This window comes from Panthera tigris, chromosome A2 (genome assembly GCF_018350195.1).
Source record: "Panthera tigris isolate Pti1 chromosome A2, P.tigris_Pti1_mat1.1, whole genome shotgun sequence".
Classification (NCBI taxonomy): domain Eukaryota; kingdom Metazoa; phylum Chordata; class Mammalia; order Carnivora; family Felidae; genus Panthera; species Panthera tigris.
Genome location: NC_056661.1, coordinates 76,524,877 through 76,543,807, shown reverse-complemented (window position 1 = coordinate 76,543,807; position 18,931 = coordinate 76,524,877). Strand labels below are relative to the sequence as shown.

General features: G+C 37.3%; 1 protein-coding gene across 1 annotated transcript; it reads left to right on the top strand.

Moving 5' to 3' along the window:
* The first annotated feature begins 10 nt into the window (after positions 1–10).
* DUS4L (dihydrouridine synthase 4 like) lies at positions 11–16,189 on the top strand. The gene is made up of 7 exons (XM_007083950.3): positions 11–205; positions 5,019–5,155; positions 9,376–9,497; positions 12,632–12,749; positions 13,802–13,924; positions 14,701–14,927; positions 15,712–16,189. The coding sequence occupies exons 2-7, from the start codon at positions 5,040–5,042 to the stop codon at positions 15,957–15,959; spliced, it is 954 nt and encodes a 317-aa protein (XP_007084012.1). The 5' UTR covers positions 11–205; positions 5,019–5,039; the 3' UTR covers positions 15,960–16,189.
* Positions 16,190–18,931: the final 2,742 nt, after the last annotated feature.

The following is an 18,931-nucleotide window of genomic DNA, read 5'->3' as shown; positions in this document are numbered from 1 at the left end:
GCCCGGCCCGCGGCTCTTGGCTGGCTTGGAGAATCAGCTAAGCGGCCGCAGCTGGACGAACACCGGCTGGGAGCAGCGTGGGTTCCGGAGCTGGCGGGCACCCAAGGCCCGGCGCGCGAGGGAAGCCGAGGCCGCGGGGTTGGCGCTGCGCGCCTTCTCTCGTCGCACTCCTGGGGCTGGCATCGTTCCCCCGGTTGAAGAAAAGGTGGGCTCCGGAACCTTGCTGTAGCGTGTGCAAGTATTTAACCTAACAACCGGGGCCTCTCGGTGGAGGCTGGACAGAAGAGCGGAGGTTTCTGGGAGTTTCTCTTGCACTCCACAAGCACAGCTGGGGGAGTTAGTAACTCCCTAGCCTTATGTGTCACACGGCTTGGCGCGCTGTCCTGGGGTAAAGGCTGGAGGGAAAGCTTAGGAAGGAAACTTGCCTGAAATGAGTAGTGAGGAGTTAGGAAGAGCCAAAGGTCGGTGAAGAAGGAAGACTGAGCCAAGAAAAGACAGACTCCGTTTCTGCCCTCCCGTGAACTTAAGCTTTTTCTTCCTCTTCCTCTTCGTTTCAGCCACATGCTATGAGTGATACCAAACTTTTTCCTGTTGCAAACTGATAGATTTTCCAAATCTTAACTATCAGTATTGAAGTTGTCAGATTAAGTTAATTCCCGTTATCTTCTCTGCTAATATATCTGCATTATTCATTTAGATTTCTCCCAAGATGAATACTGATAATAGGCCAACCACACTTGTGCAAGAAGGTTATGCATTTCTACATAAAAAGACGAATATAACTTTCTCTGTACACAGGGAACCAGTTTTTCCTAATTCCAGAGCTACATGATTCTCTCGATTCTAACAGTATTTCAAAAAGGTGCTATAACAATACTTTGTGCGTTTAATACTCATAACCACCCAGGTGAGCAAGTCTCTTAATATACTGCCTTATGTTTTCTCTTTGTCTCAGGTTTTTCCCTGATGTTTTTCGTCTCAGTCACGGTCTGACTAGAATTGTTGGTTCTGAATGGAGGTCACATGAATTGTCAAGGGCAGGGTGCTCAGACTCACATTAAATTTCATTATCCGTAATACACAAAATTTTTAAGTATTCTTTAATGTTGATGAATAAGTATTCTCTTTGAATTATGAGTTCTTTTTCTTTCCTTGGCTTTTATGTTGGAAGATTCTAGAAAAGTTACATAATACTCGTTCATTAAGGGAAGAGTTTTGAGTCCCACCTATACACACCTGCATGAGTTTACAAACAAGACCCAATTCCTATGCTGTCCCAAAGGAGCTCATAAGTAAAGCAGAAACACCTGTGAACAATTGTACCGGGTGCTTTGTAGTTTATGGATTTGTTTATTGAGATAACTACACATTGAAATCACCTGGAGAGCTTTAAAAACCCACTTACACCTGCATCCTAAGCCCAGAGATTCACATCTAATTGATCTGGGGTATGGTATGAGCATCCTGATTCTTAAAAGCTCCACCAGATAGGAGCATCTGGGTGGCTCACTTGGTTAACCTTCTGACTTCAGGTCTGGTCATGACCTTACAGTTCATGAGTTCAAGCCCTACTCGGGCTCTGTGCTGACAGCTCAGTGCCTGGAGCCTGCTTCGGATTCTGTGTCTCTCCCTCTGCCCCTCCCCTGCTTGTGCCCTCTCTCTCTCTCTCTCTCTTTCTCAAAAATAAATAAACATTAAAGAAATTTTTTAAAAACCTCCCCAGATTACTCTAATGTACAACCAAGGTTGAAAACTACTGGTTTATTCATTCAGCAAGTAGTGAAGGAGGTCTTTGTGCCATGTGCTGGAACTACCAAGTATGAGTGAGAATGAAATTGTTCTTGCTAAAGACTTTAGCTCCTATTAGATGGTTTTTAGGCTTTACTTTTCTGTGGTGTTTAAGATGCTTATCCCCACCCTCCTTAATACTCTCCCCTCTCTTCAGTTTTTGACTATCACTTTTCAGGTTTATTCTTGCCAGCTCCAGAATTCATCTCTCTGTCTCCTTTTGCATTATTCTTTTTATCTTTTACTTAAATGTTGGTGCTTCTAAGGATTTCTTGCAAGATACGACACCCTCAAGTATTTTGTCTATGTTTTTAGTTTTAACTTATCACCTAAAGGTTTACGACCCTCAGTCTATATCCCTAGCTTTTTCCTGAGCTATATCTGTATAAAGTTTTGAGACATCACCATCTGGAAATCCCATGAGCACCTCAAGTTCAGTGTGCCCAAATATGAACTCGTGTTTGCCTGCTAAAACCTATTCCTCCTTCTGGTTTTCTGTCTCATTAATTGGAATTGCCATCCATCTAGCCTCAAAAGCCAAATTGTTCATCCTAGAATTGTCTCATACTATGTAACATTCACTGTCCTGAAGTGATTTCCACCTCCTAACTATCTTGCCAGTTTATTTTTATTTCTAAATAGCTCCTGAGTGTGTTCTCTTTACTTATTCCTAGAGTCCCAGGTCAGACATTCATTATGCATTTGGCCTGGTTTACTACAATAGCCTCCTTTCTCATATTTTGCCAAAAGCCCTACCCCATCTGGTGAAATCTTTCTAAATCAGAAATCATGTCATTTTCCTGTTAAAATGTTTCATTGACAAATAATACAAGGAGAGACGTACAGCCTGTAAAAAAATAATTGCTGTGTATGGAAGTATCTCATGCACATATTAACATGTTGAGCACATACGAAAAATCACCTGTGGAGGTGGAAAAATGGTTTAGAAACAAGACCCTACAGTATAAAATCAAAAAATATTAATATAAGGGAATATAAGGCCCATGATTATCTAAACCTCACTTCCTCTCTAGTCTGATCAAATAACACGACTACTAATGGTTCACTGAAAACATCAAGCATTTTCAAGCCTCTGTGGTTCTATGTGTGTTGCTCTCTATAACAGGACAATCCCCCATCTCCCACATATGTCAGCTCAAGTTTTCCCTCTGCCACTGTTGGTGACTCCCCTGCTTTCTCTAGACAATTATTCCCACAACAGTTAAATTGTGTCTAAGCGTATGTATCAGAACTGTTATTTTGTGTAAGTATGTCATACATTTTTAAGGACACAGGAAATGTATTTTCATTTATTTTCCCAGCACATAGCAGGAGCTTAATATTTGTTAAATGAATCAATACACGTCCATGCCCTCAAAAACTGGAGAAGAAACTGACGTGTTAATACTATGCTCTATAAAAGTAATTACAAGTGCTGGGGCCCCTGGGTGGCTCAGTTGGTTAAGGATCCAACTCTTGATTTTGGCTCAGTTCATGGTCTCACAGTTCATGAAATAAATCCCCAGGTCAGACTCTGCACTGACAGCATAGTGTCTGCTTGAGATTCTCTCTCTCCATCTCACTCTGCCCCTCGCTCACGCTCTCTCTCTCTCTAAAAATAAATAAAAAGTAATTATAAGTGCCTATGATAACAGGAGAGCCTAGGGTGCAGTGGGTAAGTAAGATCAACTCTATCTGGGATTCAGAGGAGATTATCAGAGTTATCAAGATGGGAGACTGTAAGTACATAGACTGGGCAGTGAAGATATGCTCAAGATTTAATTGAAAGTACTACCTGGTTGACACACTTGTGGGAGATGAAGAAGCAAAGGATGATAAGCCCCAGGTTTCTGACTTGAATGAGCAGGGGTGGCATAACCTGGATATGAAATGCAAGAGAGAAGATGTTCATAAAAAGGAACTGCCTTTTTGTTGCTTATGTTTTACCTGTGTATGTGGGCCTACATTCTAATCATAATTTTTATTTTTAAAAAAGAGATAAGCTAGTAACTTTGTTAAGTCAGACTCAGCAGTGATCAGTAAAAGTAGTTTATTTTAACTATACATTCTACCTCAAGAAATTGAGGGGCACCTGGGTGGCTCAGTCAGTTGAGCATCTGACTTTGGTTCAGGTCATGATCTCGCAGTTTGTGGGTTCAAGCCCTGTATTGGACTCTGTGCTGACAGCTCAGAGCCTGGAGCCTGCTTCTGATTCAGTGTCTCCCTTGCTTTCTGCCCTTCCCCCCCACCTCCTGCTCGCTCTCTCTCTCTCTCTCTCTCTCTCTCTCTCACACACACACACAAAAATAAATACACATTAAAAAAAACTGAAATTATTTAGATTATAACAATATTTTCTGGATTAGCTATATTTTCTGGTTGAGCAATTAGACCTTCCTAAAGTTTGCCCATATCTGTTGCTAAGTAATTAAGGCCAGAAACTGAAATATGGAAAGCATCCAACACTATATAATGATAGGATTTTAGATATAACAACTTTAGAAACACTTATGAACTACCTAATTTAATCACTTGTACCTCTTTGGGTATAAAAGTGATTTACTATGGAATTATCTGATTATAATTGAAATTTTGGCTAGATGATACCACATTTAATTTTTTTTTAGTAAAGGTTGGTTTGCCTTCTGATTCAGAATAGGATTTGTGAATAAGAATAAACCTCAAACAGACCAGTAAATCTTTTGAAACACTACTTAAAGTTGTTCAGTTAATGCCATTTAGCCTTCCCGTATAAAACAAGGTATTTCAAAGTGCCAGGCATATACATATGAAATTATTCAAATTAAATTTTTTTCTGGTTTGTAATACCAAACAAAGCAACATGGGAAATTTAAAATGTTACACGAAAAACCATGGTATCCTAAGAAAAACCCTTGTATTTTTCCACATCTTGAGCATTTATTAATTTGAGCAGAAAATGTTACTTTAGTGTGTTAAGTATAGAACTTGAAATTGTTAGTGTTTGACACGAACAAGCATAATTTGTACTGAATATATAAACGTGATGATTTCATAGTGTACTAAAAACTGTCAGTGACTTACAGAGACAGGATTCTGTAGTATCCTATTTGATAGTGTGAAAAGAAGCTAAAAAGATTCCTGAGCCCACAAGCCTGACGAAAAATATATATTCTTGGCAGTTGAAATTGTTAAAATGATGGGAATTCATCTAATGAAAGTAATTTTTCTCTATGCAAACTGTCTTTCAGATTTGAGACAAATCTATATTCATGAAGAGTGACTGCATACGAAACACAATATGTCAAGAAAGAAAAAAAGATCCAATAGAAATGTTTCATTCTGGGCAGCTGGTGAAAGTCTGTGCTCCAATGGTTCGGTATTCAAAGTAAGTATTATTAAATGGTTAAAGAACTAAGATTTGATTTCCTTCTTATGCTCTGACTTTTAAAGTTAAGACCACCCCACCACATTAGGATCATCAAACACCTAGCTTTGAAATCATGATCTAGGCTTGGGTGCTGGTGTTATCGTTTACCTGTTATGTGTGGGGCCCCAAGTAAACAATTAACCCCTTCAAACCTCACTTTTTATATCTATAGATAAAGATAGTGCTTGTAACTCCCACCTATAAACATATAGTGAATATTAGATAAAAGAATATTAAGTAAATACAAACATTCATACAGAGGTTTTTGTTTGAATATAAGACTTTATGTCTGAGACAAATCCCTACAACTACATTGCTGGGCTCATGGGGTAACTATATGTTTAGTTTTTTAAGAAACTGCCAAATTTTCCAGAGTGTCTATCCTGTTTCACACTTCCACCAACAGCGTATGAGGGATCTAGTTTTTCCTCATCCTCACCAACTTTTAATAATCCTCACCATACTTTTTATTTTAGCCATCTGATAGGTGTGTAGTGATATCTCACTATGGTTTTAATATCCATTTCCCTTACAGGTAGTGATGTTGAAAATGTTTTCCTGTGTTGACTTACCATCTGTATATTGGTAAAGAAATGTTTCTTTATGTCTTTGGCCAATGGTCTGATAGGATTGTTTGCTTTTTTACTACTGAGTCAGTCTTTAAAATATTTTTCAATTGTGGTAAATTCAACTTAAAATTTACCATTTTAAACATTTATAAGTTTACAATTCAGTGATATTAAATGCATACACATTGTCATAAAACTCTTCATTTAAAAAAACTGAAACTCTACATCCAGTAAACAATAGCTCTTTATTTCCCCCACCCGCCCTGCCCCCATCCCCTGGCAACCATCATTCTACTTTATCTCTCTTTGAATTTGACTACTCTAGGTACCTCGTATAAGTGGAATCATACAATAGTTCTTTTTCTGAGACTGGCTTATCTCACTTAGCATAATATCCTAAAGGTTCATCTATGTTGGCATATATCAGAATTTCGTTCTTTTTTTAAGAATGAATGCAATTCCATTGTATGCATATACTATATTTTATATATGCATTGATGCATGCTTGGGTTGCTTCCATCTTTTGACTATTGCAAATAATATTGCTATGAACATGGATGTATAAATATGTCTTTCAGTTCTTTTGGGTATATGCCCAGAAGAGAGTGCTGGATCATATGACAATTCTATTTTCAGTTTTTTAAGGAACTGCTGTATTGTTTTTCATTTTTACATTCCCACCAGCAGTATATAAGAATTCTGATTCCTCAACATCCTCACCAATTCTTATATCGTTTATTTATTTTTACTGTAGCCATCCTAATGGATATGAAGTGGTATCCTACCATAGTTTTATATTTCCCTAATGATGTTTAGCACTTTTTCATGTGATTATTGGCCATATATATATATATATATATATCTTCTTTGGAGAAATGTCTACTCAAGCCTTTTGTCCATTTTTCTATCAGGTTTTTGTTGTTGAGTTTTCGTTTACTACTGAGGTTTGAGAGTTATCTATATATTCTAGATACTGTTACTGTGTCAGATATGTGATTTGCAAATATTTTCTTCCAGTATGTAGCTTGTCTTTTCATCCTCTTAACAGAGTCTTTTGCAGAGCAAAAGTTTTTTTTTTAATAATTTAGTCTAATTTATCAGTTTTCCCTTTTGAAAATTGTGCTTTTGATGTCAAATGTAAGAAAACTTTGTGTAGCTCTTGATACTAAAGATTTTCTCCTAGTTTTTTCCCCCAGAGTCTTGTTTTTTTGTTTTACATTTAAAGTCCATAATCAATTTTTACTTAATTTTTTATAAGTGTGAGGCTTAGGTTGAGGGTTGTTTTGTTGAGTTTTTTGGGGTATTTTTTGTTTTGTTTCTTTACCTGTGGATGTCTAATTGCTTCAGCAACATTTAGTGAAAGGCTTTCTTTCCAGTATTAAATTTTTTTTGCATCTTTGTCAAAAATCATTTGGGCGGGAGCATCTGGGTGGCTCAGTCATTTGAGCCTCCTTCTCTTGATTTTGGCTCAGGTCATCATCCCAGGGTTGTGAAATCAAGCCCCGTGTCCGCTTCCACGCTGAGCATGAGATAGAGCCTGCTTAGGATTCTCTCTCTCTCTCCTCTCTTGCTCTCTCAAATTTGAAAAAAAAAAAAAGTCATGTGTTTTTTATCCGCATTCCCTATTCTATTCTATGATCTATGTGTCTGTTTCTCCACCAATACTACACAATCTTGATTACTGTAGCCATTTAATTAATAAAAGTTGGGTAGACTGATTCCTCCATTTATATGTCTTCCTCAATATTGTTTTAGCTAATCTAGTTCCTTTGCCTTTCCAAGTAAATTCCAATATGATCTTGTCTTTATCTACAAAATATCTTGCTGGAATTCCCAGAAGAATTTTTTTAATTTTTTTTTCTTGTTTATTTATTTTTGAGAAAAAGACCGAGCATGAGCAGGGGAGGGGCAGAGAGAGAGAGAGAGAGAGAGAGGGAGACACAGAATCCAAAGCAGGCTCCAGGCTCTGAGCTGTCAGCAGAGCCCAATACGGGACTTGAACTCACAAACTGCGAAATTACGACCTGAGCCAAAGTCAGATGCTTAATCGACTGAGCCACCCAGGTGCCCCTGCCTTGTTCTTGATCAAGAGGATATTTGTTCTATTTTTCACCTTTAAGTATGCTAGCAGTAGGAGGTTTTGTGGATGCTCTTTATCAAGTTGAGAAAGTGCCTTTCTATTCCTGTTTTCCTGAGGGCTTTTTTTTAATCATGAATATTATTTTGTCAAATGCTTTTTCTGCATTGATTGATATAATCATGTGATTTTTCTTTTAGCCTTTTAATGTGATAGATTATATAGATTGATTCTGAATATTGAACCTTCTGTTTTAACTTTTTTTCTTTCCCCGACATCACTATAGCAGGAAAGGAATAAGAAAGCACTACCTCATTACTGTGGTATGAAAGTAGAAGTCCAGATTCCCTATTTGGTCTCCTTTGACACTCTGGGGACAAAGTGTCATTATTGCTGAGGTTGAGGGGTGGTGTCAGAGTTCCAGCTCACCGTGGAGGGGGGAGCTTGATAACTGCTCTGCTACGTTGAAAGGCATAGCCCCTTCACTAAGCATCCTTTGATACTACTTGAGACTGGGAAGGGAGAAAGTTAAAGTTACCTGCCAGAAAGTATTAAAGTCCAGCTCCCTACCTGGCCTTCTCTGACACACTATGGAAGGAGGGGCGTTGGAGCATCTTACTGCACAGCCTTGGAGAGGTAAAAGTCTAAGCTCTCCGCTCAACCTTTGCTTCTAGAGGTGGGGCCCCGGCTTTGTCTCTGGTGTTTGGCTGGGGTAGAGCCATCATTCTCTAAAATTGTTCTGTCTTGCTAGGCTTCCCCATTTCCTAGTCCTTTGGTTAGAGAGAGCTGACTTTTGTGGGGCTCTTTTTGTCTGCACTCGTTGGTATTTCCAGGTTGCCAGCTTCTTCAAGTCCAAATCTGGGATATTTGAGGCCAAAAGGAAACCCAGAGAACTTACCACTGTTTTTCCTCAGATCCCATGGTTATTAGCCTGTCTGCTGTCTTCTTTCCACCTTTCGGAGTTTTCTAATATTTGTTTTATATATAATATACTGAGCAGTGTTAAAAAAAATTTCAACTGAGTAAATTTGAAACTCTCACTGGCTTTATTAAGCAGTTCATGAATCAGACAGCATCTCACTTAACAAGTAGGAGGTGCTCCGTGGAGTTGTACTAAATGGGAGGTTTTTACGGGAAGGAGGGTGGAACAAGAAGTTATTAGCAAAAGAAGAGAAAGGTTTGGTTCAGGCCAATCTTTGAGTGGGAAAGGGAACAACAGCATTGTTTGTTTGTTTGTTTGTTTATCATAGAGATTACCTTACTATTGCTGATCAAGCAATTTCAGGTTAACTTTTAAAAGGTCACATTCCTGGGATACGTTGAAACTGTAAGTTTTGGTTTGCTGTCATGGGGGGCAAATGACTCCAACTTCGGCTTTCTTTTTCACAGCAAGAATAGGGAAAAGTATATCTATTCTATCCTTTAAAGGCAGAACTTTCTTCTAATAAATATTTAATAATTAAATTAAATTTGGGCGTACATATGATTATGGTGTTTTCAAAATGCCTAATTATAGTCTTGTATGCTCACAGGTTGGCTTTTAGAACACTAGTAAGAAGATACAGTTGTGATCTGTGTTATACCCCAATGATAGTTGCTGCTGATTTTGTCAGATCTATAAAAGCCAGAGACAGCGAATTTACTACAAACCAAGGTATGTGGGGGCGCCTGGGTGGTTCAGTCGGTTAAGCGTCCGACTTCAGCTCAGGTCACGATCTCGCGTTCCGTGAGTTCGAGCCCCGCGTCGGGCTCTGGGCTGATGGCTCAGAGCCTGGAGCCTGCTTCTGGTTCTGTGTCTCCCTTTCTCTCTGCCCCTCCCCGTTCATACTCTGTCTCTCTCTGTCTCAAAAATAAATATACGTTAAAAAAAAAAAATTAAAAAAAAAAAACCAAGGTATGTGAAACCCAGAGTTTGCTGACTTTATAAGACTTAAAAAGTAAAACTTGTCTAATCAGAAACAACACAATTCAGAGATTTTATTTTTAAATCTTTTAGTTTTTTAAGTATGTTTTTATTCAGTGTCTTGTAAACTATGGACAATATATCTAAGTGTGAGGTCAGCCTTCCTTAGGGCCCCATTCTCTCAATTGAGCTATTAGGTTCCTATTTCACTGCCTCCAGTCTTGCCCCATTCCAAACTATCCTCCAAATAGCCCAAAGTGACCTTTGTAGAATGTAAATTTGATCACATCTCTATCCTGCTTAAAATCCTTCTTAGACCTCTCAGTGGCCTAAAGCAGTGGTTCTCAAAGGGTAATGGCCCACACCAGCAGCATCAGCATCATTTGGAAACTTGTTAGAAATAGAAATTTCCAGGGTACCTGGGTGGTTCAGTCTACTGAGCTTTCAGCTCTTGGTGTCAGCTCAGGTCTTGATCTCAGGGTCATGAGTTCAAGCTCCAGCGTGGAGCCTACTTAAAGAAAGAGAGAGAGAGAGAGAGAGAGAAGAAAAGAAAAAAAAGAAAAGGAAGGAAAGAAAGAAGAATAAAGAAAGAAAGAAAAGAAAAGCCCCAGGCCCACTGAATCAGAAATTCTGGGTATGTGGTCCAGCAATCTTTTTTAAAAAGCCCTCCAGGTGATCCTGAGTAAAGATTAACAACCAGTGGCCTAAAGAGTAAAATTCCAGTGCCTGTCAGGGTGTTTGGCCCTATTGGTAGAGTATGGACTCCTGATCTCAGGGTGGTGAGTCTGAGCCCCAGGTTAGGTGGGTAGAGATTACTTTAAAAAAAAATCCTGACACCTGTGAATAATGTATAACGTTCCACATGATCCAGCCTCTGAATACACCTTTGCAACTTTATGTTCCATTAGTTTCTCTCCACATCCCACCAACTTTATTCTTCAAAAATACTAACTTAAGTCCCTGAATATGCCCCATCCTCTCATACTTCTCTACCTAGAATATCCTTTTCTCAGCCATGCCTGTCCCCCAGATCCAGAGCTGTCTGGCAAACGACACTACATGCTTCTTAATCCAGCTCTCAAAGTTTTTGGCCAAGCAGCTTGCCTGATCACCCTCCACTCTTGTCCTCTGTTAAATACAGACTTTGTGTTGTACTTAATCCTACTGTATTACAATTTCCTCTTTGTAGGCCTGTATCTCATCCACTAGACTATGGGCTCCATGAAGTCTGAAATTATCTCTCATTGATTTGTATCCTTAGCTTCTAGCCCTGTGTTGAAAATATATTAGACCAATAAACAATTATTAAATTGAAATTCTATAACTCTCTCTGAGTTATAAAAAGAAAAACATCCTATATCCTCAGGGAAAAGCAAATTCTCCTATCTTGTAATAGTCCTGTAAATCAGTGAATTGCCATAGAAATTCCAAATCAGTGGGCGGCGCCTGCGTGGATCAGTCAGTTAGGTCCCCACTCATGCTCTGTCTCTCTCTGTATCTCAAAAATAAATGTTAAAAAAAAAAAATTCCAAATCAGTGGAACAAGGGTGACGCTCAGAAATCTGCATTTTGTCAAACACTCAGTGAATCTCATATAGGTAGTCCTCAAAAGAACTTTAGAAAAATTAAAATACATTTATGCAGAGTTTATAACACTAACCCAAAAAAAGATGATAAAAATATGTCCTTTAAAACCTAGGAAAAGATCTAACACATTTGCTATATTAAAACGTAAACTTTTATATGTAAGAAAGGAGCATGCACGTACTCAGACAAACCAAAACCTGGGGAAGATATTTATAATTTTTACAATAGATACTCATAATTTTGGAGCTGATTTCTTTTGTTTTATAAAAGAATAATTGAAAAATGAGGAACAAAAGGGGCACCTTGGTGGCTCAGTCAGTTCAGTTAAGCATCCAACTTCAGCTCAGGTCATGATCTCGTGGTTTGTGAGTTCGAGCCCTGCATCGGACTTTGTGCTGACAGCTCAGAGCCTGGAGCCTCCTTTGGATTCTTTGTCTCCCTCTCTCTGTGCCCCTCCCCCACTCATGATGTCTCTCTCTCTCTCATAAATAAATAAACCAAAAAAAATTTTTTAAAGAAAATGAGGAACAATGAAAAGAAAAATGACGCGTAGAAAAATAGACAAAGGCTATGGAGAAAGAGCCTACAAATAAAAATACACACTGTTGGATATACAATGTAGACTATGTTTGTAAGGAAACAAGAACTTTCATCCATAGCATTGTGCATCTATATTGTTAAACTCTTTTGAAAGAAAACTTTGTAATGTCTATCAAAATGTTAGATGCCTATCCAGCAGTTACATTCATGGGAATTTACCCAATGAATATACTCAGAGTAGCATGTATGTAATAGGTTCTCATCATAGCATTGTTTGCAAAAGCCACAAATGAAAAACAATCTAGAAGAACACTGTATGGTTCATCCATACAGAAGAATATGCTACTAAAAAGAAAATAGGTCTAAGTACAGCTCCCAGATACATTAGGGGATTAAAAAAAAGTAGGCATAGAAATGTGTATAGCATGTTCACGTTTGTTTAAATTTTACAGGTATACATAAAATTGTTCTGGAATACAATTAACTAATTCTCACCTTTGGAAATGGGATGTTTGTCAAGAGTGTTATAGTTTTCATTTTATCAAATTTTATACTGTTTGAATTTGTACTAAATGTAAATTACTTTTAATTTAAAATGTTTAAAATTAGTTTAATGCTCTCTTGTTTCAACAGATGCTTTTTAGGCTAAATGTAGTTACGTTATTCCGTACAAACATGAAGAGTTTGGTGGTGTGTGTGTGTGTGCGTGCGTGTGCACATTTCTGTGAATTTTAATGTTGAGCTATTTGTTTTATCAGGTGATTGCCCATTGATTGTTCAGTTTGCTGCTAATGATGCAAGACTTTTATCTGATGCTGCTCGTATAGTCTGCCCTTACGCGAATGGAATAGACATTAACTGTGGTTGCCCTCAGAGGTAAAGCTCAAAGAAGTTGGAAGAATTTTCAAAAAAAATTAGAAAAAAACTATGTGAACATGGTAAACTATGTCTCCAATTTTCCAAGAATTAGAAAGTAAAGAAAATAGAGTTAAAGCACTTGAGCTCCAAATAAGAAGAAAAAATAAAGGAAGATAATTTAGGAACATATATATGCAAAGGTATTTTCTGATGCCTTAAACAATATATAGACCTTTGATAAGTTTTGTCTCACCTCACACTAGAATTTTTTCTATGTGTAGGTCTGCCTCGAACATCATCCATAAGTAGTTATATAAGACTTGACCATTTATGGTCCTCCCTAACATGAATTTTTACTGCCATGTCAAACAAGAAACTATGATTCTATGATTTGAGAGATGACCACTTGTTTTCTCCTAATTAATTTGCTCTGTAAGAATACCTTTTTATAATTACCTTTCCTTTCTATACCATAGTTATTTGGTTGAGTCTAACTGGGTATTGATGCGATGCTTAATTTGACAACAATATCCCTGTGTTCTTGGCACTGTATTAGACTATCTGTCAATAATTCAAAATATGTCCAAAGAATAAAATCAAGGTTTTAAGTACATCATAATCCAAACCAGATTAGACATATTTGTATACTCATTAGGAGAGTTAAATAAGCTGTTTAGTGGTACTGGAATGCTGTCAGCCAAAAATATCTTTCTATTATTAAGATTAATAAAATGTCTTGTTATGTATAATAAACATCAAATTTGGAATTTTAAAAATCTGAAGTAATTGCAATTAATTACAAATACCTAAGTCTGTTTTGGTTGAATGAATTTTAATTTAATTTTCTCACTTGCCAATGAAAACCATTTTTCCTAAGTACTTTTTGATCTGGGAACATGCTTTCCTTATCTCATATTGATCCACTTTAAAATGTTGGATCTATGAATTATAAAAATCTGATTCCATTCCAGGTTGCTAAGGTAGAGAAATAGATGCATTTACAGTGCTTTTAGAATTCTGTCTTCTCTTCCAGCTATTTACAGTTCATTTGATGTGTCTGCTTTATAAAGGTGGGCAATGGCAGAAGGTTATGGAGCTTGCTTAATAAACAAGCCAGAGGTTGTTCGAGATATGGTGAAACAAGTAAGAAATCAAGTGGAAAATCCCAGATTTTCAGTATCTATTAAAATAAGGTAAAGACAATATTTCAAACTATTAACAAGATAGTCCATTACTTAGAAAATAAAAATATATTCCTTTTGTCTAAGAGTATAGGGGTATCCATCCTTAATAAATTGGTAGTTTATGTATGGAAGTGTTGAAACAGGGCATTTAGTAAATGAATGTGTACCTTAATTTTTATTTATAAAGAGAACAACTTCCTTTTTGTATTTTTTAATAGAAAATAAAACTTCCCTTTATTATTAAAAACTTTCCCTTAGAAGAAACCGTCAATTTTTTTCACATACTGCTTAATTAATAATGCTAAGAAACATTCCTGGTACCAAGAATAGAAAAAACAGTAATAATATTTGCACGAAAATTTCACAATGAAAAGAAAATAAGGCAGGAATCAGTCTTTTGGTGAAAAGTTAAGAACATTTCATAATAATGTATTCTATTCTCCCACTTGTGGTTTGGAGCATACACAGCAGATATTAGGGTACCATCTTCCAATTCCTCCATGACAGTCTTGGATGACTTTTTCAGTTATCAAAGCTAAAAGGGGGAAGGAGTAGGTAAGGTAAAATTTATTTGTCATCCTATTGTTGCCAATAGTGAAATAGCTAAATTTGAGGTCTAAAGTGGGAACTGATCTCTGAACAAAGCCTTTCTAATAGTAGCAGGTAGTGATAATATAACAAAGCTAACTAAATAATGTATCAGATGAAATCTTTTATCTAGCGTATTAGTTTTAGCATTAAGATTTGTGTGCTGTGAATAGACTGATTTAATTTTGAAATTATAGGATCCATGATGACCTTACAAGAACTGTAGATCTTTGTCGAAAGGCTGAGGCAACAGGAGTTTCTTGGATTACAGTCCATGGAAGAACTGTTGAAGAAAGACATCAGCCAGTTCACTATGAGGCCATTAAAATAATTAAGGAAAATATGTCTATACCTGTAATTGCTAATGGAGATATCAGAAGCTTAAAAGAAGCAGAAAATGTGTGGCATATTACTGGGACAGATGGTAAGAAATAAGTACCTGAGCTTTTTGTCTTTTAATTACAAAAAAAAAAAAGTAGGCGTAGGAGAGTAATGTTAATGTGAGTTTTCATTATTTGTCTTTAAAATGGAGCCGTATTAGCAGAATCGCACAGCAGAAGCATGCTGGACCCATAAAATGGAGCCATATTTTCCTGTTGTACTGATTTACGCTAAATCATTTATTAACTCTTCTACTTAGAAACAGTAGATTGTTTTAACTGGGGTAAATTAAGTCAGTTACTTTTCTGCCACCATCATATCCAATGAGTGACCAGTTAAGGCTATCTGGAAGATACCCTATTAATAAAATAGAACATCTGGAATCGAAATGAGAATTAGTGAACACTAAGTTGTTATAGGAGCCAAAGGCACATACAATGACATAGTTTTATTACCCCCTTAAATTATTGGCATACCAAGGCCTGTGATAACTATTGCTAGACAGGAGAATGCAGATAAACCTAACTTTAAGCATACCCAATTTATGACAATCCGGATTAACCACCCCCCCAAAAAAAAAACCCTACAGACTAATCGTTTAATATAAAAGTCTTAAAAAAGATTTTATTTCTTATAAGCACGTTCAAACGTTCTTGACTTACAAACATATAAAATTGTTTTATAATTTAATTAGACTAATATACGGGTATTGAGAAACCTTGTAATAATACTTTATTTTTCAGTATTCTCAGTTTGTTTCATTAGGTTTGACCTCATAACCATGAGTTCTTCATGTGTGGACAAATGTGATGTGCTTTAATTCATAGGTGTGATGGTTGCAAGAGGACTCTTAGCAAACCCGGCCATGTTTGCTGGATATGAAGAAACCCCACTGAAATGCATCTGGGACTGGGTTGACATTGCTCTTGAACTTGGAACTCCTTATATGTGTTTCCATCAACATTTAATGTACATGATGGAAAAGATAACCTCAAGGCAGGAAAAAAGAGTATTTAACGCTTTGTCAAGCACATCAGCAGTCTTAGATTACCTTACAGACCATTATGGGATTTGATTGGACTTCCTAAATTGAAATAATTTATATATATTAAAATAATATATACTAAGTCAGTCTTAGACCCATCCTAAGAGAGTGTGATTCGATAGATCTATAGGGTGGAACCAAAACTTAATTTTAAAGAAGACCCCAGGTTCAGACATCCTAGTCATCCTTTCAACCACTGACAAATAATTGCTCTGAATCCTATCATGAATTAAAAAAAAAACTCAGAATTTTTTTTCCTGCAGGAATTGTGTTTTTAACATTTTTAAATAAATAAAACTTTTTATTTTAATACTAAAAGTATGACTCCTATAGTGTCTATAAATTAACATGAAGTATATTTTAGTGGAAATAATAAGTGCAAAGAAGTGACAGAACAAATACCAACTTCTATATAAAATGAAAAGAAGTAATAAATTCAGTATAGAATTACTTTCAAATTGGAGGGGCATCTGGGTGGCTCAGTCAATCAAGCGTCCAGCTTCGGCTCAGGTCATGATCTCACAGCTCTTGAGTTTGAGCCCTGTGTAGGGCTCTGTGTTGACAGCTCAGAGCCTGGAGCCTGCTTGGGATTCTGTGTGTCTCTCTCTCTGTCCTCCCTCACTCATGCTCTCTCTCTCTCTTTCTCTCTCAATAAATAAATATTAAAAAACAAAACTCAAATTGGAAAATCAAACTGGAACTTCCTAATTCATGAAAGACGCACTGGTATTGTTTTTAAATTGTGTAATTGAGTTTAATTACATGTGATGTTTTCTATAATTTAAAACTAAGATCCATGAAACTCTTTAAATGACATTAACTTTGTTACATTTCAAGTCTTCTAGATCCTTAGAAGATAGAGAGCTTGGTAAATACACCTGCACTTAACATGATAAAATTAGTTTTAGTCCCCCACATCTTATGTATAAAAAATTTGGTAACCAATCTGGAAATGATTATATATTTGAAATATTTCTTAGAGAATTTAAAAGTTTTTTAAGTTTATTTGAGAGCATGTGTGTGCACACCCATGGGGGAGGACAGAGAGAGGGAGGGAGAAAATCCCAAGCAGGCTCCTTGCTCTCAGCACAGAGCCCCACACGGGACTCAGTCTCACCAACCCTGACATCAAGACCTGAGCCGAAATCAAGAGTCAACTCTTAACCAACTGAGCCAACCAGATGCCCCAAGAATTTAATTTTTAGTTTAAAAACCTAATTTTCATACGGTTTGGGGGGGGGGGGTACTTATTTCTTTATGATGTTATTTTTATGCCCCCAGCAGATGATAATAATTTTTATTTTTTTGTAATAATTTAAAATTTTTTTAATGTTTATTTATTGGGGGCTGGGGGGGCAGAGAGAGGGAGACACAGAATCCAAAGTAGGTTCCAGGCTCTGAGCTGTCAGCATAGAGCCCATACCCGGCTGGAACCCACTAACTGGGAGATCATGACCTGAGCCAACGTCTTAGGATTAACCAACTGAGCCACCCAGGCACCCCTGTAATAGTTTTAATTTTTAAGTTCCATTGTGTGGTAGTGTTACTAATAGAATTTTGTTATTGGTGAATGTGCTACTGTAAGAATTAAGTTTCTCAGGTTAAAATAAAATAGTTCCATAATTAAGATATTGGTCTATACACAAACATGAAAATTTGGTAACTGTGTCTATCTAAGACTGCTTAGTTCAAGACTTTGAGAATATTAAATGAATCCATTTTAAAATAAGCACTGTGTTGCCATATTTTGGGGGACACATTCTATGCTTTCCTTTTTTCAGTTAACATCTTTTTTAAGATAATTGGCTTTTTTATTTGATGTAAGTAGTATATAAGGAAATGGGGAGCTATAGTCTAAGTTAGTAATTTTTATGTTTACAAATTAAAGTTAGTTATACTAGTGGTGTGAGCACAGGAGCATAGAATAAGGTGCACAGGCTTTCAAAGGAACCAGTGTGGAAGAGCATCGAGTTCTAAACTCGATTGATGTAAAAAAACAAAACAAAGCCCTTCCCTATAGTTAATTGACTGTTCAGTCTTTTTCTTTTCCGTGTGATCAAGTATACTTGTGATAAGAAAAAGCACCCACTTAAATGTATTTTTAGGGGCGCCTGGGTGGCCCAGCCGTTGGCTTCCAAGGACTCTCAACTCTCCTCCCCTCCCCACCAAGGTGTGGGCAGTGTGGAGTCTGCTTGGGATTCTCTCTTTGCCCCTCCTCCACTAGTGTGTGCAGCCCTCCCTCAAAATAAATAAACATTTAAAAATTTTAAAAAGTAAGTGTATTTTTATATTCTGTAATTATCTATTTACATCATTTAATAGTCCCAAAATAATTCTGTCCAGAAGGATAATACTGTCAATTCCTGATGTCAATAATGAAAACGGTTAATAATTGTTATTCACGGAATTTGGAAACCTGGAAAATAGTAACTGAAGGAATGCACCCACACACTGTTTTCTATTCCTATCAGTCCCAAATATCTCCCTAGAGTCTCTTCCCAGCCTATGGACAAGAGCAGGAAAATATGTTTCGAAGCTGCATTTTCTTCCACGTTCTCAGAAAAAAATACTGCACAACCACCCAATCCTGGCCCTCCCATTTAACTAGAGCTTAATTCCGGACAATAAAACTATTTCTACCCCAAAAGAGACAGAACAGGAAAGGAATGCCTTTCAAAACACGTTCACTGAATTGCATCACGCCATCAAACCCTGCCGCCCCGGAGCCATTCCTTCGTGGACCCCACGAAGCCCTTTCAGAAAACGTCGATTAACCGCGACCCCTCCCAACCAAACCACACTTTATTAGAAATTTAAGGTCGGCTCTCAAGAAGTTGACTCGGGAACCCCAAGCATGCGCCCGAAAAGTGTGAGTCACCCTCCAACTCCACCATCAATTACAAAACAATTATTGCTAATCGTCGTCCTCGCGCCGCCAGCGACGCCGGGGGGTGCGGGCCCCCAGGTTCGGGGCTGGGGGGGCTGGGCTCCGGAGCCGGCCG